Source organism: Glycine soja, chromosome 20, assembly GCF_004193775.1.
Source record: "Glycine soja cultivar W05 chromosome 20, ASM419377v2, whole genome shotgun sequence".
Classification (NCBI taxonomy): Eukaryota; Viridiplantae; Streptophyta; class Magnoliopsida; order Fabales; family Fabaceae; genus Glycine; species Glycine soja.
In genome coordinates this window covers 45,662,192-45,686,158 of record NC_041021.1, presented here as the reverse complement: position 1 = coordinate 45,686,158, position 23,967 = coordinate 45,662,192, and the positions used below count along the sequence as shown (strand labels likewise).

The following is a 23,967-nucleotide window of genomic DNA, read 5'->3' as shown; positions in this document are numbered from 1 at the left end:
AATTATTTGGATCATCATAATCATTATCACTATTACCTTCATTATTATCATTACCATATCATTGTTGTTGTTACTAATATCACAAGTTTGTTTGTTACTATTGCCATTACTATCATTCAAAGAAATCCTAAATTAATTTTAATATAAAGTATGAAACTTTAAAAATAAGTTTATTTTTAAACTAAAAATCATAGAAAAACAAATAAAATTTTAAAAATTAGAAATTAGTTGTTATTTTGAATTTTTTTAAACTTAAGTTACAAGTAAAAGCAATCTCAAATACCCGTAGTTAGTCTGAAACAACTCCATGGTTTGATACACGCTTTCGGAGGTGTTCAAAATATATTCAATTTAGATGAAATTTTATAAATTGACATAGAGTGTGATTTTTGTTCATCTAATCATTGAATTATATTTATATATTATCAAAATTATTTATGCTAAAATTTATCAAAATTGAATAACAGCAAAAAAATTATTAAATGATTCAAATTTCAACATATTTTAAAGTATTTATATTACGTTAATTTTAATTTATATGAATAAAATAATAAATAATTTTAGATTAATATGAAATTTTAAATGTGATATATATGAACAAAACTTTCAATTCAATGATAACATTATTTAATTAAAAATTATAAAATGATATAATAATTATCAAAATTATATTGATATAATTTATCCCTCCTCCTAATATTATTTATTTTGACAATTATGCTTTCTTACTGTATTTTTTTACATTATCAATCAACTACAACTTATTATTAATATAAATTTTAATAAGATTATTATAAAATCAATAAACTTATGATAAATAATTATTTATAATTAAATAATAATATAAAATCATTTTACAGTTATTCATGCATAACTTAATTTTTTTTTCTTTTTAACTGAACTAAACAGAGAGTCAAACATGGGCATTGGCCAAGTCCATATTCCCAGTGGGCAGTCGGTTTCGTTTCTATGGCAATAAATGTTCCCTTAATCAATAATAAATCCTAATTGGTTGGCAAGCGGTATATCAATATCAGTGCTGGTCCCATCTTGCACGAGCCACAACAACGTGACTTAGGTTTTAATTTCTTTGGTAAATACAAGTAGTAGTACAACTCACGTTACTACATTTAATCAAACTATTCATAAAATAAAAATAAAAAAATTGTTATTATTCTTATAGAATTATTGAGTATTTTAATGACTAAAATGCATGACTTAAAAGCTCAAATCCCCTGTAAAAAACCCTAATTTTAATAATTGAACCAATTATCAATTTAGTCAAGATACTGAGATGATGAGTATCAAACAAGTGAATCGTTTGTTAAACCATTTGAACCCGTGTACTTAACAAAATATAAGTAATATATTATTATTTGTGTTATAAGTTTACTAATTAATCAAGGTTTAGTGATAAGTTAAAAAAGGAATATAAACCTAGAAAAAACTTTGTGAGTGAAGTGATAAACGAGAAAAATATATTAAGTTGATGAATTCTCTTATTTATTTATTAATCTATTTATCTATAATTATATTAGAAGAATATAAAAGATAATTTTTCCACTTTTCTTCTAATTAGATAAAAAATAGAAAATAAAAAATTATTCTACGTTGTCTTTAATTGTTTTCCTCTAATTTTCTCATCAAATTCCTATTAAAAATGAATTAGTAATCAATGAAGTTGCTCCTTAATTTTCGTTGTGAAGTCTAGTTTTATTCTTTTTCTTCCACTGAAAAAATAGGTCAATCTTGTTGAAAGTTAATCCACTAAGTCGGCACAGTGACAGAATTCTGGTAATGTACATACAATTTTACGCTATATTTAAATTAAAATTTTGAAAATACCTTTACGAACTCAAATGTATAATAACGAATTCTAATATATTTAATGTAAAAAGAAAAAAATGTTACTTCGAAAATAAAATACTTTTAAATTATCTTAATTTTAATTAAAACATACTCTTAGATTAGATTCTAACTTTGTCTTTTTCTTTTTTACAAAATGTTCTAACTTTGTTAATGTGATTAAAAAAAATCATTATAAGTTTGAGCATAAGCTACCTAATCATGGCACTTGCTGAATTTTCAGGGAAAGGAAACGAAGTTATTATTAACTTACACTCACATAAATAAAAATAATTAATTTTACACTAATTAAGAAAGTTAATTAATATTATTTAATTTTATTAATCTCAAAGTAAAAATAAGATTATTTTTAAAATATTTTTTTATTAGAACTTGTTATTATAAATAAAAAAGAATCGTTAAAAATAGAAATAAAATTAAATAAAAGATATTTTAAGAATGATAGCGTTACATTATCTTAATTTTCACTCCTACTGGCTACGGATAAGAATATAATAGCAGTGGGAGTTATTACAATAATTTCATCAATTAAAGCGTTTTGTTATACTTTAGGATGACCTATGCTAAGATTTTAAATGCTGATGTATGTGTATTAATTTATACTAATTTATAATTTAATTTAAAATAAATAACATTTTTTGCTAGTTTATAAAAATAACTTAAATTTCTAAATCATTTTCTAAAAAAGAATAAGTAATGTGTTTTTTTACAAAAAAATAAATAGTGTTAAGTCTAGTAATTTGTAAAACTTATCATGTTAACTATTATAAGAATATATATTTCACAATAAATAAATAATTAAACCCTCACTAAAAAATGTCATAGCAATTTAATGTTGGATTAGTTTTATCAAAATAGACTTTATCTTTATGTAGTAGAAAAAAGAAACTATTAATTTAAATACAGGGAGCATATGCTAATAGAATAAAAATTTGTTAGTGGTACATTTCATTTTGAGCACAAAAGTGACGCTTTGATATTACTTAGAATAATTTTTTTCCCATTAGCCTTGGTTAAGCTAATGCTAAAATCTGAAAAGAGAAAGACAACCTAAGTAATATCTTTTATTATACAACAAACCAAGAGAAAGAATGGCCATATACGATGACATTTCCTGCCGCCTACATGACAAAAACAACCATTGCAATGTAAATAGTTTTCATACATAGCTCTCTCTTTTGGTAAAATAGTTTTTTGTTAAATACTCCTCTATCTTGTCAAAAAGTCTACTCAGAACCCTCTATCTTATTCTTAATAGTAGTTTATAGTGTAACATTTCGTAACGAACAATGCAATTTATACACTATAAAATATTTTACAATTCTCACACCTTTTAAAAAAAAATGAAAAACGTCTTAGAAAATGCATTTAACTTTTCCTATAAAAAAATACAATTAGAATTACAGAGAAATAATACTATCGTTGGCAGCTGTTTCATAGTTTTGGACATCAGCAAGTCACCCTAGGCAGAAATTTCCCTACCAAACGAGTTTGTAAGGATAATAATTTATATATTTGAATTAAGGGTCTTTCATTTCATGGCATACTTAGTCATTACGAAGGACTCGTACGTGGTTTCTTGGTTAACTAAGTCGGAAAGAGTAAATATGAAGCAAAGTCATTTGATGCCTAACCTATTTCCACTGTAACATATGATAGGTGTCCTTACCATCAAATTATTCTGTGACATGAAACCTGTTGAGTTAACTGTTAAGACTTAGAGCTCTGGCTATGTAATGTCACTGTCTTCCAAGTCCAGTCAAATAATCGGTTTCTCTGTCTCATGGGTCACAGGCCCGTACTATATATATATATTGACACACGAGTTACGCTAAAAATTAATTCACAGTTTAATTTTCTTAACAATTTCTTAATACTTTTCTTAATTATTATTTTTTTGTATATTTTTACTATTTTTAAATTAACTATGGAAATAGCTAATGTCTTAAATTATCAACATTACTCAAAGTCCTTTGTTAAAACTTAAGTCAAGTGCTAACTTCTATTTTAAGGATATTAGTTAAGATATTAAAAGTACAAAGTTTTATTTAAAAAATATTAATAATATATTTTGTTATAGTTCTTAATAAGTTTTTCTATTGTTGATTCTCTATCTGTTTTATTAGCAAGATCCAAAACTTAAAAAGGTATTGCACATTTGCATCGCCGACAATGTATCGTACTAGTAGGCTCCAGGTTCATAAATATGAATATTTTCCAAAAGTGGTAATCTTAACAAATCGGATACAGTGGTGAAACAATATATATATATATATATAAAAAGAGGGATCAAGTGATCATTATTATTTTTAATTGAATTTTCTTAAAACTTAAATTTAAAGTTTCTTTCATTCGTATGTGTAAAATTTTATATTAATTTAAAATTATTTATTATCTGATTCATATAAATTAAAATCAATATAATATAAATATTTCAAAATATAAATAATCTGATTATTTTAATTTTGATAAAATTTAACATAAATAATTATGATAATATATAGATATAATTCTATATCAAATTATAAAAATGGTGTAATAATTGTCAAAATTATACTGATGTAATTTAATTCAGTATATATATATATATATATGGTTTCGTGGAAATGAGATTTGTATTTTGTAAGGTTGCTTGCATTTAATTATAGGATGTCTTTTGCGATGAATGGAAATGCAATTGATTTAAAAGAGGTACAATGGTTTTATGGTAGTGCGGTAGCTGTAATTTTTTGGTGGTGTTTGTTTGAGGTAAAGATGGTTGGTGATGTAGGCAAAATTTCCAAGTTGCAATTGGGTGGGGGTTGTTGATCTGGTACTTTGGTACAAGGTTGTGTAAAAAAATCAAAACACTAAATTAAACTAATTTTTTTTTAAAAAACAAGTTATTTAAAATAGTTTGAAAACTAAAATTATTTATATATTATTGTTTAAATTTAAATATAGTGTACTATTTCCTCTAATTTGGTTTGGTGCACCAAAAAAGTCAATCTAGATTATTTTAATTTTTTTTTAGAAAAATAGTTAACGTATAATTTAAATGATACGGGATTAATTTTATATATGAAACATTCCGTTTCAAGTATCATCGTGACCAAACAATTACTTTTCCATCATTTTTAACTTTGTCCAGACACTCGAACTACATTTGAATCACAAACTAACTACACATTTTAGTTAGAAACCAATTAGTTAAAATTAAAAAGGCAAGTAGAGATATTTCCCATATTCATAATGTTATTGTGCATGCATTAAGTTACATATATTTGTTATCTGGACACACAAGTCACAACCTCCTTAATTATTTTCTCTTGCTTTAATTTCAATAAAACAATACCTATAAGTTAGAACAACAATGTTATGGGGAGCTACTGTGATATGGGGCAGGAAATTTAAAATTTATTCTATAATGGAGAAGAAGGAAGGAGGTATATAGGATATGCAGTTGTTGGGCTTCAGATCACTCAGTTTTGGGTTTGCTGGATTTTCTTGCTCTTCCAGTCTTCCTTATAACATAAACTGGTTTAGAGTATCATAAGATATTATGATTAAACTTGCAAATCAAACTCTAGGTTTTTGGTGTGCATTAATGACAAGAACAAGGTAACAGGCCATGAGCTTATACAAACTATCTAAATCCCCAACAAGTAGGATGACCCTGTTGGTTATCAAAATCTAAGGGTTTTTTTTTTTTTTACCAAACTCTCTATTAAATTGCATAAACGATATAAACAACTCAAGATCACATCCGGAAGTATATTTCTAGAATTTTATCTAATACTATCAAAATCACACCTAAATTTTTTTAATTTTAATCAGCATCAGCACATACAAAAATCATGTGCGTTATTTTAAATCGAAATAATTAATATTCATTATTCTCATTTTCACGATAATCAACTGTTCACACTTGAATAATTTCATATATATATATATATATATATATGCATGTGTACACGTACATTACATATTCACTTCTATGTCTGTACATATACACACAATCAATAAATTAAAGTTCAGAAAAAATGTAAAATTTTATGAAGATATAATTTTTTTTGTAAACCAACTTCAACACTAGAACAAGGAAAATCAAATCACTCAGCACTCTAAGTCGTGTGCATTATTTTAGTTTCAATTTTCAATATTCATTTTTCTCATTTATCATAATAATCAAGTGTACACTTGAGTAATTTCACACATATTTTTGCATATGTGTGCAACTACTCGCATCTACATATGTAGGCACAAACCACACAATGAAATTAAGCAAAAAAATAAAAAAGAATTATGAAGGAAGATATAAAATATTTTGCAAAAAAACTTCAACACTAGAAAAAGGAAAATCAAGTCATGCATGTTCCAAAGTCACGTGCATTATTTTAGATCCAATAATCAGTATTCATAATTTTTATTTATCAAAATAATTAAGTGTTGACACTTAAGTAATTCTATACATGTATCCATATATATTGACACAACTCCCATCTATGTATGTATATACACACACAAAAAAGAAAAAATATAAAATATTGAAAACAAAGTCTCATTACGTATTTGATGAAGTCTGAATAAAATGCAGTATATTAACCTTCTTATTTCAACAAAAACAAATAAATAGAATGTCTTGGAATACCCTCCAAGCATAAAATATCTCAAAAATCCATAGCACCAACAAGTTTCTAAAATATTTCATAAAGGAAAGACATGCTGACTTTGAATAGTGACTAAAACAAATTGACTAGATACAAGAAAAATATAATTACATGATAATTATTTCAATTGAAATAATTAAGACTATCAAATCCTTTTTTTTTCCAAACTTGTAATTATTTGAACTTGGAATGTTTGTCTAAACAACAAAGGAAATTTGGGCTTCAGTATAATAGTGTATCCATAAAAAACATGGGAGTTGCTATTGGCCCTAATACTCTTACAATTCCTCAAAATTTTAAGATTACCTCTTCTCCCGAAAAGTATTACGACATGGTGTTTCTATTGCATAAAAGGGGTGCAAATTTTTTGCACAATGGAATCACGATTTTGTTATACAAAAGCACAACATAATTGTGATTCCGTTGTGCGAAAAATTCGCACCCCCTTTTGTGCAGTCGAAATATGATGTTGTAATGCTTTTCGGGAAAGAAAAAAATACACAATAAAATTATGATTTTGTTGTGCAAGGGGGTTAAAACATGAGAGTACTACGAAAGTGTGATTTTGTTATAAGTATACAACAAAATCTCAATTCTGTTTTGATTTTGTTCCTGAAAAAGAAATGCACAATGGAATCACACTTTTGTTTAGTATTTTTTTTTTTGGAGAAAAAAATGTATAATGAAAGTGTAAAATTTCATATGGTGGAATTACCATTTCGTTATGCAACTAATTGTTGTTGTACAATAGAATTGTACTTCCATGGTGCATCAACAATAATAAAAATAATAAAATCGTGATTTTATTGTACAAAATTTTATAACAATCATGATTCTAATTGACCACAAAAATGAAAAAAAAAACATTTATGTTCTATTGGGGCAAATTTTGTGATTGCACTTGAATCTTAGTTGAGATGCTCCTTGTGTTAACTGCAAGATGTTCAGAATTTCATAAGCAAGATTATGTAATATTTGAATAAATTAAAACTAAAGCTCTTATCTATTTTTTCACTTTTAATACCCAAAATACGAAAGAGTAACGTGTGAGAAAATAATATCATTAGAAGTTACTCTAAAGAGGGGAGGAGGAAAAAGCCTTTGATTTTATATAAGGCTTTGGGATGTTGTATTATGTTGAATGGTGATGGTCTTTCATAAAAAAAAATGTGAATAGCGATGACAAGGGGGAAAAAGAGGAGAGGAAGGGGAAGAGGAGGATGATGACTAAGGATATAACAACCTAATTTCTAATGAGATAATTCAATTTATGTCAAAGCATCTCAAATTCTAATAAGGTTCCAATGAACTATGAGATTTAATATTATCATAATTATTATTATAACAAAAGAACAAAATTGATACAAAATAAAATATTAAAAGATCACATCGAATAAAAAAGTTATAAAAACAATATAAAGCTTGAAATTAGAAAAATAAAATACTAATTTTGTATAAAAAACAATGTAAAAGTGAAATTAGAAGATATTAGTAATTATTTATTTTAAAAAGTAAATTTTAAACAATGATAAAATCACATAAAAAATTAAAAAAAGAGATACTTACAATTGAATGTGAAGAGACAAATTAATAATAAAAGGTTTAAATACATTTTTTATTCTTGTAATTTAACATTTTTTTTTCATTTTTGTCCTTGTAATTATTTTTTTGTTTTAGTTATTGTAAAATGTATTTTTTTTATTTTTCATCCTTAAAGCGCTTTATATATCATTTTTTATTGTTTAAAGTGTTATCTAAAGTGTTTTAAGGACAAAAAGAAAACAAACATATCTTGAAACGACTAAAAGAAAAAAGAAAATTCCGGAGACAAAAACAAAAAAAAAACACTAAATTACATAGACCAAAAAATATATCTCATAATAAAAAGTTAGGGGGTGTTTGATTTGATTGTTTTCTATTTTTATTTTCACTGGAAATAGGAAATGGTGATGAAGATCTGTTTGGTTGGATTTCTGTTTTCATTTTCAGTAAAAATATAAACTGAAAACAATAAAATCTTGTTTTCAGAAAGATTAAAACTGAACTCTAATATTTTGAAAATAAAAATAATTTTAATATTTTGAAAATAAAAATAATTTTCAGAAACTGAAAACAGAAAATGAAAATGCAAACCAAATTTACCCTTATTATTCTTTGAATAAAATCATAAAATCCAACAAATAATTTTTTTTATATTTATAAATTTAAATATTTTCAAATCAATTGTAATAAGAATAATAACATCCTCGAGTTTTTAACAATATTTTCTATTTAAATATTTTTAATAAAATATTATCAGCGTTTTTTTAACCCAACAATTCATTTTCTTTGTAGTGGACCACAGCCCAATAACCGCGTACATGGCCATCTATAGTAATTTTCTTTTAAGTTTTTCTTGCATTAAAGGGGCAAAAGCCAGAACAACAGGAACAAACAGCTATATCAAGCTTGTACAGCATATATTGCAAAGAAAGGTATCTCAGCATCAAATGGTTACCACTTGGTTGATACATCCTTTAGGCCTTTAACCATAGGAATAGCATCTCCTGAATCTGAGTGGATGAAAACCCGCGCTCACTAGTCAAATTAATCCCATGAAGAATGACCCATAATTCAGATCATGCAAAAGCTCCTTGAAAATGTTTATGAAGACTTACTCCACGCTCCAGGTTGATCAATTTTCTGTTCACATCTTGCTCACTCCACTAAATATTGTGAAAAATGAACATGTTTCTCCATTGCCAAATTAAATCCAATCAAATCCCAAACCTCCTATGCCATCTACAATTCAGCAGCCAAGACTCACTTAGATTAATAGTGGGATTTTAAAAAGTAAACTTTTACTACAGCTTAACATAAAACTCATTTTATTTATATAAGATTCATTAATTAAAATATAAGAATCGCTACTCTAATTTAAGTATAATTAAAATATAATTTCTTTTAAATTCTAAAAATTTTAAATACTTCAATTGAAATTCTTTTATTTTCAAAATTTTGTGTTTGGATAAAAAAATTTAAAATTATGAAGTTGAAAAAAAATGAATGAAAAAAAGAAAAGATATGATTGGTGTGCTAATTATACATGTTTCCGCTCACACCCAATCGATGTTCCACGAGCTCAGACTGTCTTTCTTGAGAACGGTAAGAAGATAATTTCAATTTCTTACCTTTTAGAAGGAAATTAAAATTTCATATTTTTAGTTGTTTAAAATTCTATTTTAAAATTTCAAAATTTTAAATTCTTCAAAAAAAAAACATCCAAACATTAAATTCTAGATTACAGAAATTCAATTTCTCTGATAAATTACTTTTCTCAGTTAAAATTCTCTATTCAAATATACTCTTAAAGAAATGTGTGTGTAATCAAGAAACTTGTTAGTATTAATTTACCTCTTACTTCTTAACTGAAATTAAATTGTTTTCCAAAGTGCTTTTTCTTTTGTATTCAATTTTTAGTTCAATTTTTGTAAGATATTTAGTTTTACTTAATCCTTTGAGTAGAAAAAGATAGAATATAAATATAAGTATTTAATAAGCGGTGAGTATTTTTTTTTTAAGATTTTTTTTGTTATCTCAAACACCGAGACATCATTCTGTATTCTAAAATTTTATTATAAGAACATTTAGCCTGACTTTTAAAGTTTTCGTTATCTTAAAATCGTGTAAAAGAAAGAAGGAAGAAAAAAAAAACCAATAATTATAGTAATGAATGTTTTTAGTAAGTATAATGATATTTAAAAACGAATACAACTAAAGGATATAAGTATATAATTTTTATATGACCATGACTGATAATAGAATAACATGCGATTGTGAAAAAGAATCAAGGCCGTCACAGAGAGAGAGAGAGATTATTTACTCCATCACTTTAAACAAATAATGGAAATAAAAAGTAATGATTTTAGCATACCCTTTCAATTTTCTCTTAATAAATTTTATTTCCAATTTGCATAGTATTATTTTTTTCATATATTTTTAAAAGTTTTAAAACCTGCTACCAAAAAGAAAAGTTTTAAAACTTTTGGAAGAGTCATGGCCCCCTTGTCTATCACACTAAAGATTCGCGTGTGTTTTGAATAAGATTTGTTAGTTTGAATGGTCCATATATATAAATTTATTTTCAAGTATAATGGATGAAGTGGAATTTCTGACTTTATATAAATTATTTATAAATTTAAAGGTCATTAACATCATAAAATATTTTAACATTATAATCTAATCACCTTACTTTTTATATAACCAAAAGTTGTTGTTACAATTGGTTTAATACATTAAGTCTTTTAATTATAATTTTAAATTCAATTTCTAATTTAAATATGAAATTACAATTGAAGATATTATTTTATTTCAAAATAAATCAATTCGACAGAAAATGATTAGTTGAGTAATAAACAAAAAGTTACAAATACCTTTTGTTAAACAAAATAAAGAGTTACGTACTATTTTATAATTTTTAAAGTAATTATATATACTAAATACTCCCTGAATGACGTAATAGCTCGATTATAATAAAACACATTGTCAAGTTAAATTCTAAATGAACATTACAGTATACGAAAAAATACCAGTCAGAAAAAATATATAAAATTTATTTTTTAGAATAAGTTTTAATTTCATCCGCTCATACATGATGTGGAATATCTTTTATTTTAAAATAAAAGAAATATAGTACCAAAACTTGTAACTTCTTTTAGTTTTTCTAAAACTGGCATTGTTTTTTTTATAAAAAAATTCATAAATATCCTTTCTTATTTAAAATTATAACAAAATGAAATTAGTTTTTCCTATATTTTTCATACATAATTTTTTAAAATCAAAATCTTGTTTATTTAAGAAAACTAAAATACATGTCATTTAAACCAATCAGGCGTTAGTACTAAATTACTAATGACCACTGTTTTTATTTTAAGACTAATAACCATCGTTTGGTACCTTGCACCAAATTAGCTTTAAATAATGGAAGATATATACTGACAAAAGAAACAACCTTTTAAAAGAAATTAGTGCACAACAAGAAACAATACTTTATTAAAAGCGCAACTTGGTTCATCACTGTAATTAAGGATTTTGTGTGAATTCTCATATATTTTTTTATGAAGGTGGATTTAAATGAAATAATTATTCTCAGAGATATCTTCTTACGCTAAGTGTAACATTTTGTGCAATAATTTTTAAGTGGATCTCATTAGTTGCTCCAACATATCATTGATGTGCTGCTTGGTGGCAATCAGGGTGCCTTCAAAATGCTACCATTTTTCTAAAAAAGAAAAAGAAGCAACACTTAGTTGATGCTTGACATGTCAATGAGAATTGAGGAATAAAATAAAATTGTAAGCAGATGGGCCCCTTGACCCAGTGTGAAGGCACCAGATGGCCCAATAATAAACTGCCGGCCCATTATGCCCGCACCTCCCTTCCTCAAAACTCTCCATTAGCACCCACACCACACACACACACCTTCCTCTCACAACCAACACAGCAAACTCCAACTCCATTATTATTATTATTATCACTCACAACACAATGCACTCCTCCGCCGAGGAAGACTCCGACAACTCCGCCACAACCGCCACCGCCAGCACGGAGTGGACGTTCTCCGCCAAGTCCCACGCACCCTCCTCGGACCCCTCCTGGGACGCCATACAGCGCGGCGGCGGCGCCACCCTGGCACTCGGCGACCTCCGGTTCGTGCAGCGCGTGGGGAGTGGCGACATCGGAAGCGTCTACTTGGTGGAGCTCAAGGGCTCCAGCGGGTGCCTCTTCGCGGCGAAGGTGATGGACAAGAAGGAACTCGTGGCCAGGAACAAAGACACGAGGGCAAAGGTTGAGAGAGAGATATTGCAAATGGTGGATCATCCTTTTTTGCCCACTCTTTATGCTTCTCTCGATTCGCCGCGCTGGTCTTGCCTCCTCACCGAGTTCTGCCCCGGCGGCGACCTCCACGTCCTCCGCCAGCGCCAGCCCGATAAACGCTTCCACCTCGCCGCCGTCAGGTTTGTGCCACCTTTCATTACTTTAACTCTCCTTCATCATGTTAATGTGCATGTGAGCTTTATTAATTACACTTTGGCCTAAATGTGTAATCCAATGTTATTAATTTTTGGGTGAAGATTAATTAATTAGGATCATTTGATCATAGACATTTTTTTTTTATCGATCGATAAATTTTAGTTTATTAGAAATTTGTTAGTGGGAGATTCTCCCTATTCCCTTCATCTTTAAGCCTCCACCTTCCAACCACCTAATAGATCGATCTTATATGTCCTAGGATGATATACATGTGATAGTTTTGAACTATGTACATAGTTTCTCGTGTTTGATTCTATATAGACAAGAGATTGCAATTTTAGATGATGAATGAACATGCATGCGGCGGATTAATATATCATTTCATACCAATACTTATGTGTTGTTATTAATATACATATAAATACGTAAGGTTAGGTTATAAATAGAAACAAACTTAATAGGTATCCGTTGCTGGCTGAGATGTTTGTTTGTGGTTAGTGGGATATGTAACTCAATTAACATTGGCACGTATTGGAGAGCTTGTATATATCAGCGGTGGCTAATGAAACCAAAAGGACAATGTATAATTAATATTCTAGTGATGGAGGAGAGGTGGAGAGAGAGAAAGTTTATTTGGCTTCTCTCTGACTTGGTGATGCAGTTTTGTGATGGGAAAGTGGGGATAGGCCCTTGGCTTTGAGTTGAGTTGGCTTAGTCTGTTCATAATTTCATTGCCTGTGGGCCATCAGATTCAACTCCTGTCTCCTCTGATGCCTTTGATTGTGAGCCCACGAAACCTTTTGGTGTGTCCGTCGTGCACCAAATAATAATTCAGTGCCACCCCCACTTAACCAGTAACCATTATCGGAATGCCATAATAATAATAATAATAATAATAAACTTTTCAGCTTTTCCCATCTCGTCGTTTCTGAATTTCTAGAGATTTAATTGTTTTTTCCCCCTTAATAGACTTTTTAATCTTGCCGAAACTTGGATTGAGACCTTGATATTAAACTATTGCATAAATAACTAATGGAGCTTGGGTTTAGTCAAAAGGTTTAACTTCCTCAAAACGACAAATCACATTTTAAATTTTTAATTTGTTGAGAGGTATCATTTTTTATTTTTTAGTGCCTTGCTTTACATAGAAGATACTTGTAGATAAAAAATGTTTGCATAAATAGATATACTGAAATGCAACTTACGGGCTCTTAATATAATATATAGGGATTGCCATGTAAGATTCAAGCTGTAAATTTGAGGACACTATTATCCTTTTTTCCCTCTGAAAAACAAAACTTCATGGCGTTTTCCTTGGTCAAATTTTAAAAATAATGGCTACGATTATTCAAAAGTGGACCCTACATAATTTAATTATTGAAGAAATATTGATGGTAATAAAATTATGATGGTGATATACCAAAAAATAATACGATGGCGATAATAACAATTCTACTGTTTTGTTGACTTGAATGTCGAAGGTGCAAATGTGAGTATTGGTATACATTTTAGTAGTAATATTAATATTGGTGGCTTGGCTGTTACAGGTTCTATGCATCTGAAGTTGTGGTTGCGTTGGAGTACCTACACATGATGGGGATAATATACCGTGATTTGAAGCCTGAAAACGTGCTCATAAGATCAGACGGTCACATTATGCTAACAGACTTTGACCTCTCATTAAAAGGTGACGATACCGCATCAACGGCTCAGATGGTGTTTGATGAAGATCCACCCAGCAACACCTGTTCTAAGGAACATTCCAGGAAGCAATGCACTCCCACCATGTCATCATGCATGCTGCCCAATTGCATCGTGCCATCTGTCCCATGCTTCCACCCAAAACGGGGTCGTAGCAAGAGGTTCTCTCGTTGTGGGTCCCTTGAGATCATAGCTGAGCCAATAGAAATTCGATCAACGTCGTTCGTTGGGACCCACGAGTACTTGGCGCCAGAAGTGATTTCGGGGGAGGGTCATGGTAATGCTGTTGATTGGTGGACCTTGGGAGTGTTCATTTTTGAAATGTTCTATGGGATCACACCCTTTAAAGGGCTTGAGAATGAGTTAACCCTAGCTAACATTGTAGCTCGAGCCCTTGAGTTCCCTAAGGAGCCAATGATCCCTGGACCAGCCAGGGATTTGATCTCACAACTTTTGGTCAAGGACTCAACAATGAGACTAGGGTCTACAATGGGTGCCCTGGCAATTAAGCACCATCCATTTTTCAATGGCGTCAATTGGCCATTGTTGAGGTGTGCTACCCCTCCTTACATCCCTTCATCAGACAAGTGCAAGGAGTTGCTTCCTCTCTATAATTGCACAAACAATGCTATAGACTTCTATTAGAAGGCCATATACAACACCACCTTCCCCATTGGATGGATACAACTCACACGGTTCATATACAAATGAAACAATACCACGGGATTACTAAAATTTGAAGAAGAAAAAAAAAAGCATTGTGTGTGGATTTTGTGTAATTAATTATAGTTGTGTAAAATAAATCTCTCCTATTGCAAAATCAAAGAAGCAAATCAACGGGCATGTGTTAGGTGCATATGATGTATGTGTGCACAGAACTGGAATTGGTGTAATTAACAAATTTATTTAATTTTTAGAAAGAGGTACACAAATCATTTCAAAGTGTTCATTGGATACCGGATTTTTATTGTTATGAAAAGGAAAATAGGTTAAAATAATTATGACAAAACCTATCATCATTTATTTTAGATTTAGTTTGCTAATTTTACTTTTATATTTCTTTTTCTGATAATATGAAAGGGAACATAGGAAGATTCGAGTATGTAATAAGGCAATTCTTGCTCACTTCCTCCTGTTCCTGTTTCGCTTGTCCACATCAATTATTGTTTCTTAACAGATGTTGTTGTTGGGTGGTGGACCTACCATTTAGCTGCCAATATATTGCATCTAGTTTTTTGGTGTATAAAATAAAACAAGGTTTTTGCTCTCAGTGTGCTCTCATTTTGATTTTGATTCACAGCGTTGGTGGTTGCAATTACCAACCATGTTAATTGCGGCAACAAGGAAACATATCCTTCTGCCTCTCCAGCAAAAAATAAATAAAAAAGAAGCACAAAAAAAAAATAAAAAAATCAAATGATGCAGAAAATAGGAGAAAGTAGAGGGAAACTACCTCTCCAGCAAAAAAATAAAACAGATAGAAGGACTAGAGAGAACTTTGGTCCGGAGAGGATTTGGATACAATAACCTTAAGCAATTTTAAACGGGGGAGATTAAAAGAATTACATATTTACAACATGATCAAAATGAAATATTTTAAATTATAAAAATTAAAATAAAAAATTGTTGTAAGTTGCAACTATATAAGTACTATATAAGTACCAAAGGAATAATTAAACCTCTATATCTTATTATATTATATTTATTTATTAACATGTTGTTTGGTCTAAGTAAAACTAACAAAGTCTTTAAGCTTAAGTTATCTGAATAAAAAAAATTAATAAAGAGAAAAGATTTTATTAAAGAAAATTAGTCATTTTTTTAAAGATTAATTAATTATCGACAAAATCAATACAAACTTCACATTGACATTAACAACACCGTGACGTCAATAATCTAATCTATAATGAAATTAAACTATATAGGATTAAATATTATATTTATTGAATTTTTAATAAATATAATAATTAATTAGAGAAATAATTAACGCAAATATGAATCTGAAATTAAAATTAAAATTCATATTTAATTCTTGTGTTGAAGTTTATTTTACTTAATATAAAGTAGGTTTTTTTTTTATTTGTTCCAGAGCGATCGATCGAACTCTCACAATTTTTTTTATTTATAAAAAAGATATTATAAATTATGTAAAAAATTGATATATATATATATATATATATATATATATATATATATATAATTTTGGGTTTAACTATTTTAGAAAAACATTTTTTTATCAGCTTCTTGAAAGAATATTTTTTAAAAATAGTGATTATTTTTTTTAAAAAAAAAACAAAGTTTCCAAACATATGCTAAGTCCTATATACAGTTATGCATTGAGATTTCTACAATGATTATCTTTTCTAGGATTTGACTAGCCATGAATATACTAGTTACACACATAAAATTTACACATAATTAACTAGAATAATGGAACATTTATAAGACATTTTATCATCTAAGAAATTTCTGTTTTCTGTGACACATTTCTATATTTGACGGTCAAAAGAAATTAGCAGGATAAGCGACATTTATTTTTTTGTTTTTTTAAAAGGAAAGTTACAGTTTATTTTATGTTGTTTGACTCAATCATTCTATTCTTGTGTGATGTGAAAGCAATATAAAAATTCTCATTTTATCTTTATGTGCGTTGGCACTTTGTTATCGAACTTCTCCGCGATACCTTTCATTTTTTAAAGTGGAAGACATTTGAGGCTGGTTCAATAATGTACTTGGACGTGAATGCATAAACTATTGCTGGGTCTTAAGCTATAAGGACGTTTATCTTCCCGTCTTAAACATCCAATGGGGTTTGAGGCAACTGAAGCAGCTCTGCCAAATAAGTAGTCTCTTGCTGCCAAAATAAATGTGATTTTATGTTATTTTACATAATAAGAAAAATTAATAAATACATAAAAATTTTAATTTATAAAATTATTCTTATTAAATACATAAAAAGACTATTATTAATATTATAGACTCTAATATTAGATTAAGATTTTAAATTTTTTTATAAAAAGTCTTATGATATTCAATCTTAATTTTAAATAATATAAATAAGTATTGTGATATTTAATTAAGGTTTTAAAGATTTTTTAAGAAAGTCAACAAATTTGATGATATTTAATTAAGATTTTTTATAACTCATAAAAAGTTTTTTAGTATTAAAAAATATACATATTTGTATAGATTATTTTGTAAGAAGGATTTCTTTAGATTTTTAGTATAAAACATCATCTATCAAATAATTTTACCAAAATTTTTGAGATTTTAATAGATTTTTTTCTTTCTTTTTCGACACTTACCTGATTTCCTTTTCTCTCGTCACATATCTTTTTTTCTCCTTAATATTCTTTAAGATGCATCTGTCATATATATTTTTTCTATTCTTTTAAAATAAAAAATGTCAAATATACTTATTCTCTCTTCATTTTTTCCTTTGTTTTATAATTAAATTAACATTTGTTTTTTTTTTCTAAAACTAATCATGTTTTCCTTATACGGACTATGCCCATAACATATTCGACCTAATATTTTCGTGATTGTCACCCTTAATTCTGTTATCCACATAAGTAACCTTCCTACCAATTTTCCTCTCTTACTATTTTGTTCTAGTATATGTTTATTATTGCATCACATGTAACACATGTCATTAAATTTATCATGAAATAATTATAATAATAATAATAAAAATAAACATATAATTTTAAATTTATTGTTCAAATCTAAAAGTAAGAATGAGAAGATATTATTACAAGATAGGTTAGTATAAGATAACATAAAATTAGAATCAATATAATTATTAAAATATTTAAAAAATTATTTTGGTTTTATTTTTTTTAATTCAAACATCGTTATTTCTTATTATTTTTTTCACTAACTCTTGTAATTTTGAGTATATTTTTAAAAATTCAAAGAATCCTTTCAAATTTTTTTAATTCTTATACTATAAATCCAAACTATCATAAAAATCTTATAAAAAAATCTGATAAATCATGATATTCCTACATAATCTTTAAACTTTACAAAACTTTTTTATACTAAAATAATCTTTTAAAATCTTAATCCAATACACCTCTTAGATTCAAAAACTAAAGTGATATTTATTAAAAGTATTAATAAAAAATAATAATTAATATTATATTAAAAAATCAAATATAACACGTATTTTTAAATATATATTTTTTCAAATGTAACACTTAATTTTGAAATAGAGGAAGGAGAAGGTTTGCTCATGGACATGGTGGACGAGTATTTCCAACTATACTTATACATGCATTTCAGGGTTTTTTGTTTTTTTATTGCTTGTACTTCCTCAACAAATCACACTACACTATGCTCAGTATGCCGCGAGCTAGTTTAACATGCATTTCATACCTGTTGGCTGTTGCTGACCTCGATTTTTGAAAAAGGTAATAGACAAATATTACTTTTTTAGGCACAAGGGCAAATAGAACTTCAATTGCTTATAGAAGCAACTTGGTTTAAAAAAATGAGCCCTTGTTTAGAAGAGAATGTCAACGAGAGAGAGGAAAAACACTGTTTCACGGTTAAAGATGGCCTTAGAAATATTTGCGGTTTGAATTGATAAACAGAACGAAGAAAATCAGTGGGAAGTCGGAACAAAGTCAAAGGAAGTTAAACTCTCAATAAAAGCACATTAATACAGTAGCACAGATGTTGAAAGCAGTCATATACAGCAATCTTTGTTGTGACACACTAAAATACACCAGATAACAAGTCCCATCGTTATTTCAAGTCCATAAAATAGTATTTGATTTACGCAGCTACTTCTTCTGCACAGAATAGAGCGAAATGTTCTAGGCAGTTGCTGTGCTAGTTTCGGATGCTGCTGTTTCACCTTCCCAGAAGGTAGTCTTCTTCCCAGTTTTGGAAACGGTCGCAAGAACTGTGTCTGGCTGGACATTTCCCTTCACTACCACCTTCTGTTCCTTCAAATCAATGTCATATGATTCCACACCTGCAAATAAAATTACCACTTATTATTCTACAACATCGGAATATTGTATTATATCTCAGTAAATATCAATTCAACGTTTCATTATCTTTTATTTGTCTTTCTTCCTCTCTTAAGTAGCAGAACATGTTTCGAAAATGCTTCAGCTGTTTATTTGATTCTGAAGCTCCTTCCTGAAATTTTAATTCCTTCCCTATCCAGTGTTATCTATGAGTGTTTTATGTGCCCTTACATGACTTAAGTAGAACATTTTGAGGTCATTGGTAATGCTAAATAGCTCAAAGTTCTTGTTAACACTCTTCTCTCTTAACGTTATTTCTCTTTCCTGTTGGATTGTGATTGTTTGATCATATTGTTTCATGTTTGTAGTTAATTCTTGGAAATTATAAAAAAAATACCCTGCTCTGGTTGTCAATGACTCACTGTTAATGCTGGTTATTAGAATGTAACACTGAATTTGATGTGGTTTCTTCATAGAAACTAACAGCCTTTTGCTATACTATACTACATATAAGAAAACAATCCAAATTTCGAAGCCAATTTGTTTCTATGGTTTCCTGTTAAAAGAATACGATAGAAATAAACATGCTGAGCTGGAATCTTAAAGTCATAGAAATGACAGGTATACCAACCAAAGTTCCTCATATGTTGTGTTTGATATTAAAACCTAGACCATTAACCTATGTTTATACTAGTCATAATCCTAGCTAACTCAGAAAACAAATTATGAATTTATGATATGATAAGGAAATGCTGTAAGCAATTCCTAGAGGTAATGAGGAAATAGGGAAACTGATCCCAGAGTATACTCTAAGAAATATTTATGATATTGATGTTTTCATATATTCTAATGGGGTCAGAGCATATACGAGACAGACTAGGAATCTAGGACCCAATGGCATTTGGGACAAGAGACAGGGCTAGACACCAATCACCATTCACCTTTCTCTCCTTCTAATCTAGCATCACGTGCTGTGGAAGACAAAACAAGTTGGTAAAACACACAGTGGAGGCTAAGACGGAGAAGAAAACAGTTAGAATGAAGAACACAATGGGAAGAGGGCTGAGCTTGCAAAATGAACAACACAACAGAAAGGAGCAGAAAACACCATAAGATGTCAAAGGAAGTATGGTTCAGCAAGAAAGACGGACTCAAAATTTTAGGAACCTCAGCAGTAGAGCAGTGACAAGATAAATCTCAGAGGACCCAATACCATGTTGAAATTTTTGGGTTTAAAGTTATAGATGAACGAAGAGATATAAAAGATAATATGTATTATAATGTATTGATATATTGTTATGTTCATAAAACTTATAGCACCATCCCTTGTTTATGCTAGTCATAATCCTAGTTAATTAGGGAAACAATTAATGATATGATAAGGAAGTATGGTGACCTAAGATAATGAGGAAAGAGGGAAACTAATCTTAGAGGATAACTTTAGATATTCTTAGATATGATAATTTCATATATTCTATCAGAAACCAAAAACTTTTGAGAATTAAGATGCCATGCTGACAACGTATCTGGACTGACAGAACTTGACAAGAGGCACAGAACAACAAAGTAACAGTTAATTAAAATGTTGCTTAAGTACAATATAATGACAATTTTCAATTCAAGGGATTTGACATACCATCCAATTTTCCTAAAACTCTCTTCACTGCTCCAACACATCCTTCACATGACATACCAACTTTGAGGACAACAGTCTGCAATCATAATGCGAAAAATTTCATATTAAGGGGGAGATAAGAATAAATAATCATCTTAATTCTTAAACCCCTATACGCACACATAAAAGAAATACATTCATACTTTGAATTTAAGAAAAAGAAGGGAGGGAAAGTATGGACGAGAGCAAAGCAGGAAATCAGATACATATATAATAAATCTACTACAATAATATGGTTCATCATTGCTACTAAAGGTGAAAGTAGCCATGTAAATCATGTTTACTCAGGTATAAAGACTGCAAACACAAACTGAAAGCTACACCTACAAGCTTTAGAAGAAAAACAAAACAAACGTTTGAACACTGGTGCATCTAACCAAGTCTTTTAGATCCTTCAGACAGATCCTCTATACCTAGTGGCTAGTAATAATAACAAAATTGACAGAAAAGAACAACACCACGCCATAATCTGAAAAATCTTAGCAAATAATAAAGGACCAATCAATCATATCTAGTATTGGATTTGAACTTTGACCAACAATAACAGACAACGTTTTAATTCAACTATTCCTGAGCAGAGGAAGCAATCACATCCCTTAATTGTTAGAGCATATATAATCAGGAATAAAGAGTTCAAAAGAAAGTTATAGCGATGCGCGTTATAAGAAAAACCATGTTAACTAAAAAAGTAAAAAAATTCTGCAATAGTTGACAGAGAAACCGATGGTTGAAGAAAATATAATGCATGCCATTTTCGCCCAATCATGTACTAATCATTGCTCTAGTTTTAAGGGTTCCCAACCGAATACAGGAATTCCTAATTTTTTCAAAAATCAAAGAAATTATTCCAATAAAAAATTACAATTCAGAAATTCCTAGCTATAAAGTCCAGGTCAATCATTCAGAACAGGGAATCAGAAATTGTAAAAGCAAAATTGAGGGAAAAAAGACGAGGAAAATAAATGTAAAAAATTGCACCTGAGACATGGTTACGGATGGACGAGAAAAAAGAAATGAAATGATATATGATTGGGTTTTGGGGAAGTTAGTTTTATATATATATAGCCAACGCAAAAGCAAAGGTTTTGAGAGAGAAAGGTCGAAAGACAACTTTGGGTGGCGTGAGATGAGACGGGTAAAGGTTTCGTTGAATTCATATATATATATATATATATATATAGGCAACTCGAATGCGATTACGTTTTTTTTTTAAAATTTAAATATGCTTTTCATTCTTATATATATATATATTTGAATATTGCACCTTATTTTTAATAATTTTTTTTGCGATTGATTTTTCATATTTAAAAAGTTTTGTGCGAGGCCCATGATATTAAAAGAATTCGTTAGTTGTTGATGTAGTCATTAACAATACACGCTAGCAAATTACCTGTGATGTTACGTCGAATTAAGATCTAAGATTCACAGTGGAGCACCTCTGTATAGTGTTGGATTGTCTTCATTGAGGGGTATTTGTGCGAGTTGAATGTTCTCTAGTCCAGAAAAAAGAATGACATCCATGAGAGCTTCTTCTTCATCATTTGGGTTCCTATGCATTTGTTGTTGGTGCAATAAGTTGGCAAATTTCGAACCAAGAAGCATCAGTCAAGATATTTTGACAATGTGATGAGTGGAATGTAAGAAATTTTTACTTTTGACATAATTGGTTTCTAGTGTGTTTTGATTTCCATTGTGGTAGTGGCTATTGTACAATGTGCAGGAAGATAAGAGGAGTAAATTTTGTTTTTGGGATGATGATTTGTCAAAATATTTAAACCAACCAAGGTTCTGGAAGTATCGTGGAGGTTAATCCTTATCTTTCATAAGTGGAGGAGCTTAAGCATAAGGTTATCACAATTGAACAAAAACTTGCATCACATGAGAAAAGAATTCGTCTATATGATGAACAAGTTCAAGAAGTGAAGAAGATTCTTGCAAAAGAAGAAGCTCAATCTCACGGATATGCCAATGATATTGAAGAACTATGGAAAAAAATAACTAAGCAACAAATGAAGACAAACATTAAGAGAAAGAGGGTAAAGGTCCTAAGATGCATTGGGGTCTTCTTATAGGGTTTGTTGTGTGTTGTCACCATTGCATTTGCAATTCAGTAGATGAGTCAAACTGTTGTTGTTTTGTTTTTTTTAAGATGTACTCAAATTGTGTTGTGATCAAATTTAAGGTTGTGGATTTGGTATTATTAACTCGTTCGCAAATGTATCAATTTGTCTCAAGTATTAGTGTTGAATCCACATGAATTTTGTTTGTACATGCAAACCTAATTTACAAGCAAGAGACAAGTAAAAGAGATAAGAAATTTAAATGTAAAATTTAAAGAAAGTCAAAGATAAGAAGGATAAGAAATTTAAAATAGAAGATTAAGAGATAAGATAAAGATTTAAATTAAAAGATGATGAAGATAAAAGATAAAGATGATGATTAAAGGTAAATTCAGAATTTAAAATATGTTGGGACTATCATGCCTATCCACCCTTGATGCAATATTAATGTGTTTCTCTATTTAATACTATTTCAATTTCCACCCACGTCTACTAAGATATTCAACACTAATTCCTCACGATGAAAAACCTAATTTATCTATTCTATCTTCCAAATCCCTTTGCAGAGATAAAACAGTAAATTGCATGAAGTTTAGATATGTATGCAGAGACAAAACAAAGTCACTTTATCCTTAACAATGAATTTTTTAGATGTCTTTTCTCGGTTCTTTAGAAATTATCATTTCTCAATGTCCCAATGTATAACCTCTAAAACAAATGCATGAAGGATCAGGTCATACAATAACAATAAAGTGAAACGATAAAAATTGACATTGCATTAAATAGATATTAAGAAAATATTACATTACAAGAAAATTTGCTTGTTAGGCTCCCAACAATGGGGTTTTAGCCTCTCATTGTCATGAGAGAGTTTACACTTTAGTCTCTCTTTTGACTTCTGCTGATAAAAAAATTGTAAATATATTAATTTCTTCATTATTTGATTAAAAATAACAGTAAAGTGAAGAAATTGTAATCATTCTTAACTAAAATTGACTATTAAATTAACTCAAATTTCACAATTA

General features: G+C 28.9%; 2 protein-coding genes across 2 annotated transcripts; one reads left to right on the top strand and one right to left on the bottom strand.

The window, feature by feature from the left end:
* The first annotated feature begins 11,713 nt into the window (after positions 1–11,713).
* Positions 11,714–15,163, top strand: LOC114402367 (serine/threonine-protein kinase D6PKL2-like). The gene is made up of 2 exons (XM_028364906.1): positions 11,714–12,511; positions 14,075–15,163. The coding sequence occupies exons 1-2, from the start codon at positions 12,042–12,044 to the stop codon at positions 14,871–14,873; spliced, it is 1,269 nt and encodes a 422-aa protein (XP_028220707.1). The 5' UTR covers positions 11,714–12,041; the 3' UTR covers positions 14,874–15,163.
* A 3,689-nt stretch (positions 15,164–18,852) lies between these two features.
* LOC114401590 (copper transport protein ATX1-like) lies at positions 18,853–22,030 on the bottom strand. Its single transcript, XM_028364141.1, has 3 exons — positions 21,861–22,030; positions 20,844–20,919; positions 18,853–19,209 (listed from the first exon to the last, which is right to left on the bottom strand). The coding sequence occupies exons 1-3, from the start codon at positions 21,867–21,869 to the stop codon at positions 19,049–19,051; spliced, it is 246 nt and encodes an 81-aa protein (XP_028219942.1). The 5' UTR covers positions 21,870–22,030; the 3' UTR covers positions 18,853–19,048.
* Between the last annotated feature and the right edge of the window lie 1,937 nt (positions 22,031–23,967).

What these genes read in the sequence shown, in the direction of transcription:
- LOC114402367 (XM_028364906.1), top strand. Translation starts at nt 12,042, where the DNA reads ATGCACTCCTCCGCCGAGGAAGACTCCGACAACTCCGCCACAACCGCC. An exon ending in TTCCACCTCGCCGCCGTCAG is followed by an intron (nt 12,512 to 14,074) that starts GTTTGTGCCACC and finishes TGGCTGTTACAG; the next exon opens with GTTCTATGCATCTGAAGTTG.
- LOC114401590 (XM_028364141.1), bottom strand. An exon ending in AGTTTTAGGAAAATTGGATG is followed by an intron (nt 19,210 to 20,843) that starts GTATGTCAAATC and finishes TTTTATTTGCAG; the next exon opens with GTGTGGAATCATATGACATT.